This window comes from Eucalyptus grandis, chromosome 5, assembly GCF_016545825.1.
Source record: "Eucalyptus grandis isolate ANBG69807.140 chromosome 5, ASM1654582v1, whole genome shotgun sequence".
Lineage (NCBI taxonomy): Eukaryota > Viridiplantae > Streptophyta > Magnoliopsida > Myrtales > Myrtaceae > Eucalyptus > Eucalyptus grandis.
This window is the reverse complement of record NC_052616.1, coordinates 52,563,312-52,580,115: the sequence shown is the minus strand read 5'-3', so window position 1 is coordinate 52,580,115 and position 16,804 is coordinate 52,563,312. Positions and strand designations below refer to the sequence as shown.

Here is a 16,804-nt window from a genome sequence, read left to right as displayed (position 1 = left end):
TCTTTCTTTATATTTGAAGTCCTTTCATCCTATCAAATATCTGGCCCCTTAAGTTTCAAAAGATTCTTGCACAAAAGTTTCTATCCTCACATCCATTTCATTTTCAAAAAACAAACATAAAAAAATCTATAGAAAATTTTGAAGCATATGAGGAGATGCCTCTTGAAGGATGATGTCAATCAAGTCCCAAAAGAAGTTTGACTGTGATGTTATCACTAATTAAAGATATGAGACAACTAGCAATCAAATAATTAGAGTTGCATTGGCAAATTCCCGGACCATTAATATGTTTATGTTAACTTTTTGTGCATTTTGTTGTGCTGATAATTTATGTATGGTTCATTATCAATATCTCTTTCTCTCGTGAATGTCTAGTGTTAAGTTTCAAAGGCCGATAATTTCATGAAATATGTGATAGCTAGTATATTGTCACATCATGTATAATTAATGTAACGAAATATTAATTTGATTCTTTTTTATGATTCATTTTTTAATCAAGTAAATACGGTACTTATAATAATCACTATAAGTCGAATAAGAATCTTCAAACTACACTCCCATCAATCTCGAGATAATGTACGGTCTCAACACGTGCAGCGCTTTTGTGACGCACCGCGGATATATTTGAAACTTTAAAGGCATACTTGATTTCTCCATAACGTGGTTTCGATTCAATGAGTGGACAAAACCAATTTTGATTGGCTTGGGTGTACGGCCACTGCGTCTCCTTTCAAGGCAAGAGTACAAACATGACATGGCCATTCATGGCCATTATTCAACACCCATTTGCATCCCAGAGCAATAAATCACGACAGGGCACGAATCACGCCCCCGCTTTATTGAATGATCAGACACGTGCAGACAAAATCTTTCTGTATTCTTTTCCGTCAACCCCCGACAATCATACGGACCGAAAAGTGGCGAGAAAATCGCGTGAACCGTGATAAAATCGTGTTAACCAGCTTTCTCGCGGTCAACAAAAATTCCCGTTCCCACATTTGGGACAGTACAAAAGAAGTCGTTTTAGGCGCTTCTTATTTTTCGTTAATTGAGTGCTGCTAATTTGACGGTATCATTATTTACCATAAACGACCACAAATTCTTATTTGTGAGGATTTGGCAGCCGGAGGTTGGCAAAGTCATAGAGATTTGTCAGCCGGAGGTTGGGACATGGCCTTTTAAAATAGGCACACGTCCGCATCTCACAAAAGGAGGTAGACAAATGTCGTATTGGAGCAGCAGAGGATCTTCGTCCTTGATGTATGATTTTCGAAGAGCTTAGTTCGTTCATGTTTTCCTTTCGATACGATTAATTGATGTTGCAAAATTAAGTCAAAATAAATATAATGCTAAGTGTGAGATTTTGTAGGGCCACTATCAACTGTTTTAAAAGTTTAAGATATTAAATGAATGTATGGTTTATTATTTAAATATTCTAATATTCCTCCTCACGCTTGGTCTATTCTTTTTGCCTAGTACGAAGTGTGGAAATTTAATTGAGGTAAATAAAACTTGGAAAGATTTGAACATAGGACCTTTAACTTTGATATCATGTGAGATTTTGTAAGATCAATGTCAACTGTTCTAAAAACTTAAGTTGTTAGATAAATGTGTGATATATTGTTTAAATATTCTAACACTAAGTTTCCCTACAATTGTGTTTCTGATTGGTGGTTATATGTTATTGTGGGACATCATTTACACCAAACTTATATAAATTGAAATGCAAGTGATGTCTACACTCGTAAGCTATCAACCAGAGACTAATTAGAAGAAATCCTCTGATTAGAGACAGAGGACAATATAGCCCAACGTTTTAACTAAAGCCTAATGCCTAAAATAATACCGGAAGTACAATTTTGATTGAATGAGGAAAGAAAAAAACAACGTAATTCCTCCGGTGTCATTTTCCTGTCTCTTGTATCAACTAAAGGTGCACTTTGCTCTCAAATAGTATTCCCAATTGTTGACTTGGAGGAATACGTGGTTGTAGAGGTTTCTTGGATCTAGATTCTTCGATGCAGAGTCATTTTCATAAGAAGACTTTGGCCCCGTTTGGTTCAGCATTTGGGAAAAGGCTTTTCCCAAATGCAAATGTCTCTAGCCCAAAGAGCGTCGAGGAAATGCAAGACTGCTTGGTAAACTATAACTGCAAAGCACTTCAGGGAAATGCAAGACTGTTTGGTAAACATATATTTGAAAAGCCCTTTGGTGTGACCAAATTAAGTTTTTTAATTTTAGTATTTGAAAATTGCAAAAAAAGAAACAATGACAATATAACATTTTACATTTTCATGTATTGAGTAATGTAAAAGATACATATTAGTAAATTTATTTAAAAATTATATTAAAAGAATTTGATTATAAATTAAATGCAAAGCTCAACTTTTGGCCTAGGGTTCTTTTAGGTTTGTTTTCAACTTTGAATAATTTTTTTTAATTATTATAGTATTAATCATCCTCGTTAATTAATGATCATTCTAGTATATTGATAAAAAGTTGGGCTATTGATTGTCAAAAAATAAAAATGATATAGAAAAAAAAATAGGTGAACTTATTCCGTGGATGATGAAGAAACTGATTGTGGATGATCATTCTAATTAATGATCATTCTAGTGTATCAATTATTTAGCTGAATAAAGGAGGCATCGGCATTCATTGAATAGGACCATATATAACTCCATGTAGGCCAATTGGCATCGAAATTGCATATTTGAGCCAACATAGATCATCATAGATACTTACTCAGTTAAAAATTTCACAATATGAAAAGGGCGTGACTACCGATCAACTTCAACGTTTGGAATCCATTTTGAGCTGAATACTATACGGCGATGTCGGGGCCCCAAACAATGAAACTACAGAAGTGATTGACAACTTGTATTCTGACTTTGAATGGTCTTTATTTTGGACACATGAAGAAGCCAAAAGATGAGATAGACAAAAGGTTCTAAAGCATCCCCATTTGGTTAGATCGGATAAAGCCTCGAGTGCGAAAAGGCCACTATCTGTTACTTCAGGAATAGGACACATTACTTTTCATGGGCGCTCTAACTTTGGATTATATCGAATTGTGCAAATTCCTTTCCCTTGAAACGTGCTTGATATATTTTAATTGGAAAGTACCAGCTAAAATGGCATGTCAAGATTGCAACCTTGAAATTACTATGCCCTCCCCAAACAAATAAAAGAACTACCTAGGAAATAGTTCACTTAGAGACATTACTTTACCTAGACAAGAGTATATAGAGACTTTCACATAATTACTGAACGGATACTATAATTTACTTGCCCAAAGCTGTTCTTACAATGCATTCATATGGCGGAGCTGTTACAGCAACATGTTTAAGAGGCATGATCATGCTGAAAATATTGATGATATCACATATTTTGCCTTAAAAAGGAGAATCTGTCAGCTCCAATCACCATTATTTCAGTGGCAGAACTAACTTTACTTTGGAATTGTCATAAACATCTTAATTCATAGTAGGACCATGTTACAATTTTCCTTAAGAAGTGAGAAAGGTACCTAGAAAGTGGCATTAAAAGCCTCTTAACAACATTCGAAAGAAACCGGAAGAAAATCCCCCTTCTCACGAGTACTTGAATGCCGAGAATTCACAGTTCTTTCTCCTTTAGTTTGGCTAAAACTACACACACATCTAACAATTTTTCCTCCTGCCAAAAGGGTTCATCAAATTCTTCCAGTTGAGCTAATTCCAGCTTCGACCCACTCGGACTCGGCGCCACACAGCAACTCGTCCTTGCCTTCTTCGGTCAAAAATCCGCAACTTCTTCAAAAAGTAAGTCACAGAATCAGCACAATCAATCACAACCGCACAAGTAAAATTGCAGTGTCAAAATTTTCCCCTCTCATCAGGCCAAATTTGATAAAGCCGATCAGCAATCATATGGCCCCATATCAAGCCATGCCGCACAAACACCCCATGCTACCGATACTCCGACATAATCGAACTCGCCACTTAGAAAAGAGTTTCCCACTCAGAAAATTTATAAAAAGACCTACACAACCGATCCAATTAACACTCTAAGATTCATTGGATACACAAGAAGCAGCCCAACCTAAACTAGGTCCTCCCGAAAGACACCCACTAGCACATAAACCACCGAAACATATGCATGCAAAGAGGGGGAAACAAAAACCCTCCTTCCCCAAAACACATAGACAAGAAAAAAACTCTAAACAAGTCAAAAAAGCACTGAGCTTGCACCTGGTCTGCTGCTGCTGCTGCTTCCTTCTTCCTCCCCTTTGCTTTAGCGTCCCCACAGAGTCGGCTCTAAATCCTGTCAATCAAGAAAACACGAATCATACCCACAAATCGAAAAAGAACAAATACCTGAACGGACGAACAAGAACAGGGGGAGAAATCCAGTAGATCTAGAAAACCAGAGAGAGAGAGCTGATTTGGGGACCCAAGAAACCCTAGGGATCGAACCCAGAGCGAGAGGGACGAAACCGAATGATCTCTTGCACTTTGCGGAGGCAACGACGCAGAGAGAGACGATAGGAGAAATCAACTCAGCAAAAGCGCATTCCACAAGGGAAGGCTTCTTCTCAGGAGGTCCACTCACCGGGGATCGAACCGAGAGGGCGTCGGCCTTGTGATCAGCGACCCCGCACGGCGCCTCGGGGGAGAGAGAGAGACGAGGATGACTGGTTGCGAGAGTGGAGGCGATGCTGCGAGAATCGGCGAGAGCGGACGTGCAAAGAAGAAAAAGCCTTTGCGTCGTGGACAATCAGCAGGACAGAGGAAGTGGTCGAGAGAAGGGTAGGGTTTTGTTTTGCATGGGATAAAATTGGACTTTTAATAAATTTTGAGGGTAAAGTGGGCAATTAGCAAAAATTCATTAACCCTCTCACCAGCATCCTGAAAATGCTAAAATGCCACCTGCTCTGGGCTTTTAGCATTCCAAATGCTAGCATTTGGCCAAGTAGCCTTCAAATGCTGAACCAAATACACTTAAATTTTTCCCAAGAGGCTTTGGGGGCTCAAAGCCCTTTTGTAGGTTAGCAAAAAAAAAAAAAAAAAACATAAAACATAAAAAAAAAAAAAAAATCTTCTTCTATTTTCTTGGTCTTGAACGAAACTTGAAGAAACTAAATGATGAAAACGCCCCCATATGTTGCCTTGTGAGTTGACTAGGAGAAGCATGAGGATGGCTGCCGCCAACCACGGTGGGCGGTGGAGGCGTGACCGGCCATCGTTGGTGACATAGCCCACGACGGAGGGGTACTATCTGGGGCGGCTCCCTCTCTTATTCGACATCATAGTTTACTCTTTCTTTATTATTTAGTATTTAATATTTATTATTTAATATTTCTTTAGCTAATAACCTTTTTAAGCTTAACTGGGTTAGAAGTGAGTTTGTCTTTAGATCCACCAAGATTCATATCTAGTTGGGTTTTGCCTCTGATATTGGAAACCCACTTTAATCCGTTTTGAAATTTTCAGACAACCCATATTTGACGTAGCTCATTGAATTTGAGTTAAAAAAAATTGATATTGAACCCAATTTGTCAGCACTATATATATTTAAAAACGATACATGACGCTAGCCCACATTAGTACTATAAGACAACATTTATGCCCCTAAACTCTTAAGGACAATCTGACATTACAATTTTTCTTCTCCTCTTTCTCACCTCACTCTCACATACATTTGAGAAATTATTGAGTAAACTTTAAACGTGTACTAAATCAAATTGGAACTGATGATTCACCATTTTTAATGGTCCAAATTTAGTTTAGTAAAATATATCAAGCTCATGGATAATTGCTCCACACACTAACATCCCAAGGATAACTAAACATAATTTCTCAACCTCGCTGGCCTGTACGCTCTTCTGCTTGTTGCACGCACATATGCTCATTTCACAGAGAGCCGAACTTATTATGGAGGACAGGACCACAAATTTTAGGAGCAAAACGTGTTCCCCATAGGACAAAGTTTTGAGAATTCAAGTTCAGGTATGTGTTTTTTACCTCTTGTATCACGTAAGATGTGAGCTAAATGTGAACCAGTGGAATAAAATCCGAGTATGCGGTCTTCCTTTTTTGCCGAAAAAGCCCTTGATGTCCTTTTCCTTTAGACAATGCGATCATTGCGCTTCTAATTTCTTGAAGACCATTGACACTCGAAACCTCTCCGAAATGTATATGCATTGATGTATGCTTTCAACGACGATGTTTCCTTGAATCAGGTTTTGAAAACGACCGATCACTTCACTCCGGTTGGTGTCTCCCACAATTCAAAACCCTTGATATCCTCAACGTTGATCATGTTTGTATCTTTGACCTGTCAATTGGCGCATGAATTGACTGAAAAGACCGCCGGTCAAACATGTGCCTACACGCCACCAGTTTAAGAAAATGTTTTCTAAGGGATGGGACGCTCTCACGTTGCCGTTCTTTGTGCAGGTCTAACACGAATAGCGTACGTCATTTTTCCCGTGGGAAGATTTTAAGAAACTCTCATAAAGTGCGGTCCAACTTATTTGGCCCTGATTACGACTTGGGGAGTTGAGTTTTGTTTCCTGTCTTTTTTCCCTATATTCAACCTGGTAATAATATGGATTGAATGATGATAGGTTTATTGTAACAATCTATTAGAAATAATTAAGTATCTAATACAATTGTCATGTCATTCTCTTTTAGTATTTCTACTCTTTGTATATTTATTGAATGTAACCTATGATCAGCCTTACATGAATTTGCTCAGTTGTTTATTACCACGGCAATGTCATGTTCCAGTGTATCTATGATTTTGGAGAAATTTCAAATAAAGAAATGAAGTGCTCTCATTTTTTTCTTTTTTAAAAAGGGTTTGGAGTGGATTTTTTTTTTTTTAAATAAGGGCATATAGTGTCATCATTTTCTTAAATAACAATATGAAATGAGTTTTATTTCAAATAAGGGTTTGAAGTGGTCGTTTTAGTTTCAAAGAATGGCCTGACCTTATCAATGGCATTTTCGTCCATTAGTTTTTTTTTTTTTTTTTTTTATGTTCTTCCCTTTTTCTCTTTCTTCTTTCATTTTGTATTTTTTGTTTTTTATGTTCGTAAAAGACAAATTTAAAAAAGAAAAGAGTTAAAACTTCAAATAATGAAACACAAAAAAAGAAAAAAAATCCAAGCCCACCAATGGTCACCGCCCCTTCTCGAGACAAGGCGTTGGTTACGGCCAATAGTCGCCAATGCCTTGACAAGGGTCAGCTCACCCACTAGAGGTGAGGTCTTGCTATTCCTCGCTAGAACTAGTAAAGGGTTGCGACCCTATGGCAGAACGGGTTCGGTGGCGAAGGAGGAGGGGGTCCGGACGGGAGGAGGTTGCCACTCGAAGGCCACATCAATGGAGGAGTTGTAGAGAAAGATTTAAGGTGCGATCGCTCATTGCAAGAACTCCATGTTGCAGAACAACTACAAGGTCATGGTTAGCAATGAAATCTGAAACCCCCAAGAACCTGAAGACGAAGAATATGAGTCCCACCACAAAACTACTCGAATGCTTGCTTCATCATTTTCATGTGGGTACCTAAGTTTGGGCAAGTGTTGCGGCTCTCTCTTGATTCTAGCGAGGGTCACTGACCCTCACTAATGTGCTAAGGACCTTGTCGGCCATAGCCAACACCTTGATGTGATGATGGGGCGATGGTCTATGAAGTATCAACACTCTCCAAAGGCTTTCGTGTCATGTTGAACACTTCGACACGTGTCTAATACTTTCGGACACTCTCGGACACTTTTGGACACTCGATCAATGCGTGTCGAAAAATCTGACACCTGGTTAACATTTTCGACACTCTTCGACACTCAAGTTGGAAAGAAGAGCCTGGTTGTCCTTTTTATGAAAAGAAAAAAAAATCAGGAAAAGGAAAAAGGAAAGAAAAGTAAATCAAAAAGGTAAAGAACAAAATATCCTTAACCAATCAGTGAGGTCAGGCCCTTCTTTAAAACCTCTCTCTTCTGCCATGAAAAGGCTAAGAATGTCCTTGTATTTCATCTACTATAATGTACTTCTACTTTTGATTCTTCTTCTATGTCGGCATCAATTCAAAATTGAAGCAATTGGTGAATTCTTCAATTGTAGTTCAAGTGGGATTCGTTTTGCTCCATGAATAACCTATTTACATCCTTTCTATCGTCTTGCCTTTTCGTTTCTCACTTCGATTTCTTGTACCGTCCACAACAATGATGCAAGTTTTTTTGAGAGTTTCTTCATTATATTCCATCTATTTTCCAAAGTCGAGATGGTCATTACTCGCTTCCTGGTTTTTTCAAACCATTGGTCACTGAAAATATTGTGTATCACCGATTCCATTAGATCGCTGGGAACCCAGACTGATTAGTCCGAAATGGGAACCGGTCTTGTTCTTGGGTGGGACTAGACTAGGAACTAATCAACCCTATGTGTGACACTTTCATCCTTTATCAAGGTTTCATCAATGGGCATCGATAAGTAATTTGCCTACATGGATGCCAGTAAGCAAACAATATAGAGATGGTATTTACGTGACTTAAGTGAAATAAAAACAATGTTGTTTTAGCTTAAAAATCATGACTAAATCTTGATGGAAGGTAAATGTATCACATAGGCATAAGTTTAAAGTTTTTTTTTTTATGTTATAAGATATACATCACAATAGATATAGTTTAGGATATTTTATGTCAAAAAAAAAGTTCACAATAAATGTGTTATGATGGGCATAATTTGAGAATTTGGTAGCTTTTTCCCTTTACATTGCTTAGCTAAATTGCAAGTACAATGTTTGACATTGTCCTGAAAGTCTTCCACCACGCTCGATGTCCTCATTTTGTGCCTAATTTAGCTAAACCAATAATTTATCTGAACAATGTATCGGGAAATTATATCACTGAATGTGTTAGCAAATAAGATTTATTGACAAGTCAGAGATATTGAGCAGTATAGAGGATTTAACGTGTAGTTAACATTAACTAAAGCGGGGGTTATATTGCTGTCCAGTCATGTCATTGATTGGTAGATCACAAATTATGGACATCGCCGTATGCAAATTTAAGCTTGCATAACTCGTAACCTATCAATAAGAGACTCGATTGAAGAAACTTTTTTGATTTAGGAATGGGGGATAACATGGCCCTTTAAAATAGGTACATGTCCCCATCTCACAAAGGAGGTAGACAAATGTCGTATTGGAGCAGCAGTGGATCTTCGTCCTTGATGTATGATTTTCGAAGAGCTTAGTTCGTTCATGTTTTCCTTTTGATATGATTAATTGATGTTGCAAAATTAATTCAAAATAAATATAAGGCTAAGTGTGAGATTTTGTGGGACTATTGTTAATTGTTCTAAAAGTTTAAAATGTTAAATGAATGTATGGTTTATTATTTAAATATTCCAACACTCCTCCTCACGCTTGGTCTAGTCTTTTTGCCTAGTTCTAAACGTGGAAATTTAATTGGGGAGGCAAATAGGACTTGAAAAGATTCGAACTCATGACCTTCAACTTTGATATCATGTGAGATTTTGTAGGATCACTATTAATTGTTCTAAAAATTTTAGTTATTAGTTAAATGTGTGGTATATTATTTATATATTTTAACACTAAGTTTCCCTACAATTATGTTTCCGATTGGTGGTTATACGTTATTGTGGGACATCATTTACACCAAACTTATCTAAAATTAAAATGCAAGCGATGTCTACACTCGTAAGCTATCAACAAGAAGACTAATTAGAAGAAAATCCTCCGATTAGAGACAGAGGACAATATAGCCCAACATTTTAACTAAAGCCTAATGCCTAAAATAATGCCAGAAGTACAATTTTGATTGAATGAGGAAAGAAAAAAGCAACGCCATTGCTCTCTCATGGAAAATAGGAAGTCTACCTATTCCTCCGGTGTCATTTTCCTGTCTCTTGTATCAACTAAAGGCGCACTTTGCTCTCAAATAGTATTCCCAATTGTTGACTTGGAGGAATACGTGGCTGTAGTGGTTTCTTGGATCTAGATTCTTCGGTGCAGAGTCATTTTCATAAGAAGACTTTGTAGGTTAGTAAAAAAAAGAAGAAAAAAACCATCGTTTCTTGGTCTTTGAACGAAACTTGAAGAAACTAAATGATGAAAACGCCCCATATGTTGCTTTGTGAGTTGACTAGGAAAAACATGAGGATGGCTACCGCCAACCACTGTGGGCGGCGGCGGCGTGACCACAAATTTCAGGAGCAAAACGTGTTCCCCATAGGACAAAGTTTTGAGAATTCGAGGTCAAGTATGTGTCCTTACCTCGTGTCTCACGTAAGATGTGAGCTAAATCTGAAACAGTGGAATAAAATCCGAGTATGTGGTCTTCCTTTTTTGCCGAAGAAGTCCTTCATATCCTTTTCTTCTAAACGATGCCGTCAATGCGCTTCTAATTTCTTGAAGACCATTGACACTCGAAAACTCTCTGATATGTATATGCGTTGACGTATATTCAACGACGATGTTCCCTCCAATCGGGTTTTGAAAAGGACAATTGTACGTACCCAAGTTTCTCGCCCACAGCAAAGATTCCAACTGCAGAAACTTACGAAAGATTTGTGCAGCACATTCCCCATCAATATATTTTAGGCACTTTCTGTTTTTTACTATAAATAGGCCATCTAAAGCTAATCAACCTCCCATCAAGACAGTTTCTTTTCCCTCTTGTGCTTTGGCTAGATCACCTTGTCCCATTCTTAACAATCTTCGCACTTCTGCTCTCCCTGTGATTAGGACTGGGAAAGAGTCGGCCACCGATTCCAGCTTCATAATGTCTCGGCCTAACCAAATGCAATCATCGAGCATTGCCAAGGAGCAAACTTATCCGGTAAATCCACTGATCTTAGCCTCTTATTTTCAACTTTCCTTTTATCTTCCTTAGATCGCGGGAAAATAAAAATAAAAATCGCAGACGTAGTGTTTGCCTTCGAGCATTATTTCGTAGGGCATATATGACATCTTTAATGATTATTGGGATGTCTCCTCGTTCAGCGAACATAAAACTGTGGATATATTATATCTAAAGTTTTATGGCAAATAATTACCATTTATACAAAAGAGGAAAATCCACTGATGCATAAACTTTCACATAATCTTTTCGCATAGAATTTCATACATTATGGCAAATAATTACCCAAGTTTGTCCTGATCACCCAGCTCTGTGGACGCCGTGGCCTCTTCTAGATCTGGAAATTCGTGTCTTGCCGTGCGAATTGTGTTGTGTGGATACTGGATAGGTGTAATACCCATATAGCTAATCCAAACATGACATGTTTATTAAATGTGTCGAAATGCTTTGATACGAATACAATACGCTTAATAAAACAGGTCACACGACACAATTTACATGTCTAAAAATGATTATTAAGCGGCCACCGTGTTCTTGTCGATACAATAACACAATACTATAACTCATTTACAACTGGAAGTAGATAGAACTTTATACACAAGAATGCATGTCAACGCTTTTAGGACATTTCAAGGAGTTCCCTGATAATGTGAGTATAATTTCACTTTTCATTATAGCTAAAGTGTACTTTTTAATTTATATATTAAGGGTATGCATGGTAATGTTCTTCTTTCTTTTTTTTTTTTGGTTTTTTTGTTCTCTAGAATAGAAAAAGAATAGAAATTTGTTTGATAACCTCAATTAATTTTTTTATTCTCTAGAATAAAAAAAGTGGCGAGGAATAGATTTGGAACAGAAACAAAAGTAGAAAAAAAAAAGTAGTTCCTTATTCTCGGGAACAATTTCTAAAAGTAAGTCTTTTTCTATTTTCATTTTTTTTTTCTTCTTCTTCCTCTTCTAATCGTTGGTAGAGAATCGCCACCCACTTTTGCTCGCCGTTCGCTAGTTGCCGGTTGCTGTTGCCATCACTAGTTAGAGGAGAAGAAAGAAGAGAGGAAAAAGAAAATTCTGAAAAAAAATATTAAAATATTAAAAGAAATTTTATGGCACAAAAAAAAAAAATTGTGGGTCGTACCAAACATATTCATGTTCTTTTTCTATTTCAAGAGTAAAAATTTTATATAGTTACCAAGTGTGATATTTTACTCAGAAATTGTTTTGGGGAATGGAAATAAAAAATTTATTTCTCAAAAGAAATTGTTCCCCATGATAGAAATTTTACCAGGCACATCATAATATTATGTTTCTATTGTATGAAATATGTTTTTGTTTTAACTTTTATTATCATTGACATGTGGATTATTTTAAATATTTTTTAAGGAAACAAAATTCTTTATGTATGAGTATGAATCATATCTAAGTGTATAGTATTAAAAAAAATGACACATTAACACATAAATTTAAATATCTCAATTCGTATCTATATGGTTTAAGGGGGAACCATCCTAAGACACAATTTTTGGTTTGCTTTAAACGTGTTGACCCATTTATGACATGAACCATTTATGCCAAACCCAAATCTGGTTATAGTAATGTGTCATGTGAAATAAATGGGTTGTGTCGACAATCCGCAGTTATATGCCAACACCTCTTTGGATTCTTCATTGGCCTATTGGTGATAGAAAGAGGAGAAAAATAAAACCAAAATAGGATAACAAGGAAGCTTATTTACCGAATATACGCAGGGAAACAAGATGTTTTCTTTCAAGGCTCAGTAGAAAGGAATCTGTAATAAAAAACCAACTTATTAACTCCCAGTTAGACTGGCTTGTAAGGTCATATATCACCTTGTGCAAATGAGCATACCAAGCTTTAATAGCATAAAATTAATATCAGCAGAAAACCTTAACAATCTCATACTATATTACTATATATTACTATGAAAAATTATTGTCTTTGCTCTTTTGAACTTTTGCTCATTTAATATTTTTTTTGCTTCATTACAATGATTTTTTTGTTAAATTACACGAGAAAATATATCGCCAATTTAGTTCATTCTTGCTTTTTTTTTTTTTTTTCATTATAACATTGACCTCACTTGTAACTCTGGATTTCCATGATGTAGGATGATTCCAGGATCAAACACGACGAAAAAACAAAGAGCCTTATAGATTTTCTGAATAAAGTGGTGAATGAGCCGGTAGAAAGTTTGATCATTGTCGACATGATTCAGCGACTAGGAGTCAAATCCTATTCCGAGAACAGATTAAAGCCATTCTAAGGTGGCAATACACACATTTTAGCTCTTTGAATCATGGCAAAGATGATGTCTATGAGATCGCTCTCCGGTTTCGACTTTTAAGGCAAGAAGGTTATCATGTGCCTGCAGGTTTGTTCCTATGAGTTTCATGTCGATTGCAATAGCAAAATATAGTGTTGCTATTTATACATAACAAAAGAAGACAACTTTTTTGTTGTTGTTTTGTCCAGTTACGTGGAAGCCCTAAAATTTCCAATATTTTGTTAAGGATGAAAATGGACAAGAATATAAGCTGATTTTTTTTAAAAATATTTCGCTGATTTAAGGATTGGAAATGTTTAATTGTGATGAACTCTCTAATGGATATCCATCAATGCATGTTACATCGTGGACTTATGCCAGATATTAAGCAATGCATTAGTGTTCTGGAGTTTTGTTCAAATGGGAAAGTAAGAACTAATTATTCATATCACAAAAACCGAATTGAAAAAACCTAGATATATGCCCATTTCCTTCACTTATTCTCTTTTTTTAGTTTCTCTACATTAAAAAATTAAAAATTTACATGAGATGAAATAGTTTTAACCAATTTAGGATTTTTTTCGAAAAAAAGTATGCACATCATAATTTTGAATGAGTGAAGCGACTTATAAATTAGATATCAGACTATGCTTTTGATGTATTAGAGTCCTTGTGCTTTTTATGCAGATGTGTTTGAATACTTCAATGATAAGGGGAAAGGTTTTGTAATGAAACTGGAGGGAAACATCAAGGGTATGATGGAATTATACGAAGCGTCACAAATGAGCACGGAAGGAGAGGATATACTCGATGAAGCCGGATGCTTTAGCAGCAAGTGTCTCAATGCATTGTTGTCATGTGATCTTGATCATGAACAAGCGAGAATGATAGAAAGTACATTGCAATATCCATATCGCAAGAGCTTCGCAAGATTGCTAGCTCCTCAAAGTTTTGTAAATGATATGCTAGGCGCGAACTCGTGGATGGAAGACTTGCTAGAAGTGGCAAACAAAGCGAAGAATTGATCAATATGTGCACCAGGAGGAGATTCACCAAATTAATAAGTGAGTAACTAATTAACTACTTACGCAAAGTTATGCTCAATTGAAGGACTATAGATGACCAACATATAATAGTAGGCTTAAATCTTAATAGTTGGCTCTAATACAAGTATATCAATGCATAAATAAGATGCTATATTTAAACTTATATATTTAAGGAGTTGGCATTTAGGTTCAAACTAATATCAAACTCACAAATCACAGTTTGAGGCATGACTTAAACTAGTTTCACCAAAAACTATAAGGAAAATGATGGACTCTATATCTCCATTTTCTCAAATCTCTATGTCATGAGATCAATAGAATTTGCAAATGAATAATTTGTTTCGTTTAATGAGTATACTCTTATGTACTGTTGCTTTAGTTCTTCCTCATGCATATCCTATATTTCAGGTGGTGGAAAGAGTTGGGATTGGGAGAGAAGATGGAGTTTGCTAGAGACCAGCCACTAAAATGGTACATGTGGTCCATGGCAATTCTCACAGATCCAAGCTTGTCTGAGCTTAGGGTTGAGCTCATTAAGCCCATCTCTCTAGTGTACATTATTGACGACATATTTGATGTCCATGGCACGGTTGACGAATTAATTCTCTTTACAGAAGTCATTAAAAGGTATACAATTGAAGATATCCCTTTTTACCTATTATGTTGCAACTATTACATCAAAAAAAAAAACTACATTCCACATTTATATTATGTTGACAATTTAAATATTTCTTGCAATTGTTTTCCTTCAGATGGGATAATGCGTGTGCTGAGCAGCTTCAGTACATGAAAATATGCTTCAAGGTTCTCAATGATATTGCAAATGATTTTCGCAAAATCATCTTTGAGAAGCATGGATGGAACCCACGAGATTCTTGAAACAGATGGTATAAATATAAAATTATTATTGATAAGAACCTCCGTTCGCAACAATGTTGCTAACTTCTATCTCAACTCTAAATGTACGTGACTTAATTGGAGATTCGTTGCACTGAACCAAAACTCAACCTTGACCATATCCTCGTCCCTTTTTCCACTCTTTGTCTCACCACCCTCCAATATTTTGTTCATCATTTTGAAGTTTGTGTTCACTTCTTCAAATTAAAGCCACACAAACCAATTGCCGGCTTCATCATCGTCGAGTTTCGTTCACTCTTTTATAGAATTCTGTATAATGCCATACACGGAGATCTTATCACTGATAGGGTTAAGCTGCAAACGTCCCTCCCTCCCTCCCGCCCTCTCCCATACACACTCACACACAAATCTTGACGAGATCTAGGCGTTTCTGTCAAGATCTTGTAGCCGTGCCCTGGTTTCCTAGCAATAAAATTGAGCTCAGTGCAGCATTGAGTTCCCTTACTCTCTGAGAGAGAGAGAGAGAGAGAGAGAGAGAGAGAGAGAGAGAGAGATTTCCTAGATTTCCTAGATATTTGTCATTTATGACTACTACGAAAGCTCAATGAGCTCAAGATTTTGATTTATGACTACATTTTAGATATATCCTTTATCAGTCGGATAACATTTGATGTTGCAGTGGGCGAATTTGTGCAATGCATTCCTGGTGGAGTTTCAGTGGAACGCTTCTGGGAAATTGCCAAAGGCAGATGATTACTTGAAGAATGCGATTATCACTTCAGGTGTGCCCTTGGTGCTAACTCACCTGTTCTTTCTAATGGGCCAAAACATTGCCAACCAAAGTATGGATTCAAAGAAAGAAGAGGTGCAGCTGCCAAATATAATATTCTTAGTCGCTGAAATTCTTCGCCTTTGGGATGACCTCGGATGTGCCCAGGTACACTAGTTCATGGTTTCGTGCTGGGCAATATTCGGGTTTTATTCATTTTTTATTTGCGTTTTTGTCATTATTTTATTGATATAATTTTTTACTCGGGGATTCGATTCCCTGAAGGACGAGAATCAAAATGGCTACGACGGGTCATACGTGGAATGCTATTTGAGGGAAAATGAAGGCTCTTCGTACCAAAGCGCAAGGGAGCATGTGATGAAGTTGATATCGAAATTGTGGAAGCTGCTCAACAAAGAGTGCCTCTCTCCATGTCCGTTCTCTGCGCCTTTCCTTGAAGCTTGCGTGAATGCTGCTAAGATGGTTTCACTAATGTACAACTATGAAGACAAACATGGTCTTGGACTCCTACAACACCATATGAAGTCGTTGACCTGTGATCACGAGACAATTTAACATCATTTTTCATGTTTTCATCTCTCATGCTTGATTACTTCGGTATAATGTACTACGGTCGCCTTAAATTGCAATAATGTTGCCTTCTTTTTCCAAGCAGTATTTTTTTTTTCCAGCTATATATTGTTTTAAGTGCTTTCCATCATAAGTGGCAATAATATTTGTTGGCATATCTAAATGAAAAAATGTGAATTTAACATGAGCAGAAAAATTAATTACTATTTCAAACATACTACATCGGCACATGTTTTGTTTTATTCGTGCAAAACATCATAAAATGTAAGGAGATACTAAAATTTAAAATAAAGTATGGCATGTGTTTATGGAAACTATTTAAAGTAAGAACATCTGCTATATTTATGATGCGTTGTCAACAGAACACTAAAAATCTAACTTAAAACTAT

At 36.6% G+C, this 16,804-nt stretch overlaps 1 protein-coding gene across 1 annotated transcript; it reads left to right on the top strand.

Annotated features, from left to right (window-relative positions):
- The first annotated feature begins 4,671 nt into the window (after window positions 1-4,671).
- On the top strand, window positions 4,672-16,400 carry LOC104445481 ((3S,6E)-nerolidol synthase 1). Its single transcript, XM_039313866.1, is given in 8 exon segments — window positions 4,672-4,790; window positions 13,174-13,259; window positions 13,839-14,157; window positions 14,159-14,215; window positions 14,606-14,824; window positions 14,950-15,072; window positions 15,722-15,992; window positions 16,110-16,400. Coding segments are annotated over 8 exon segments (1,485 nt in total).
- Window positions 16,401-16,804: the final 404 nt, after the last annotated feature.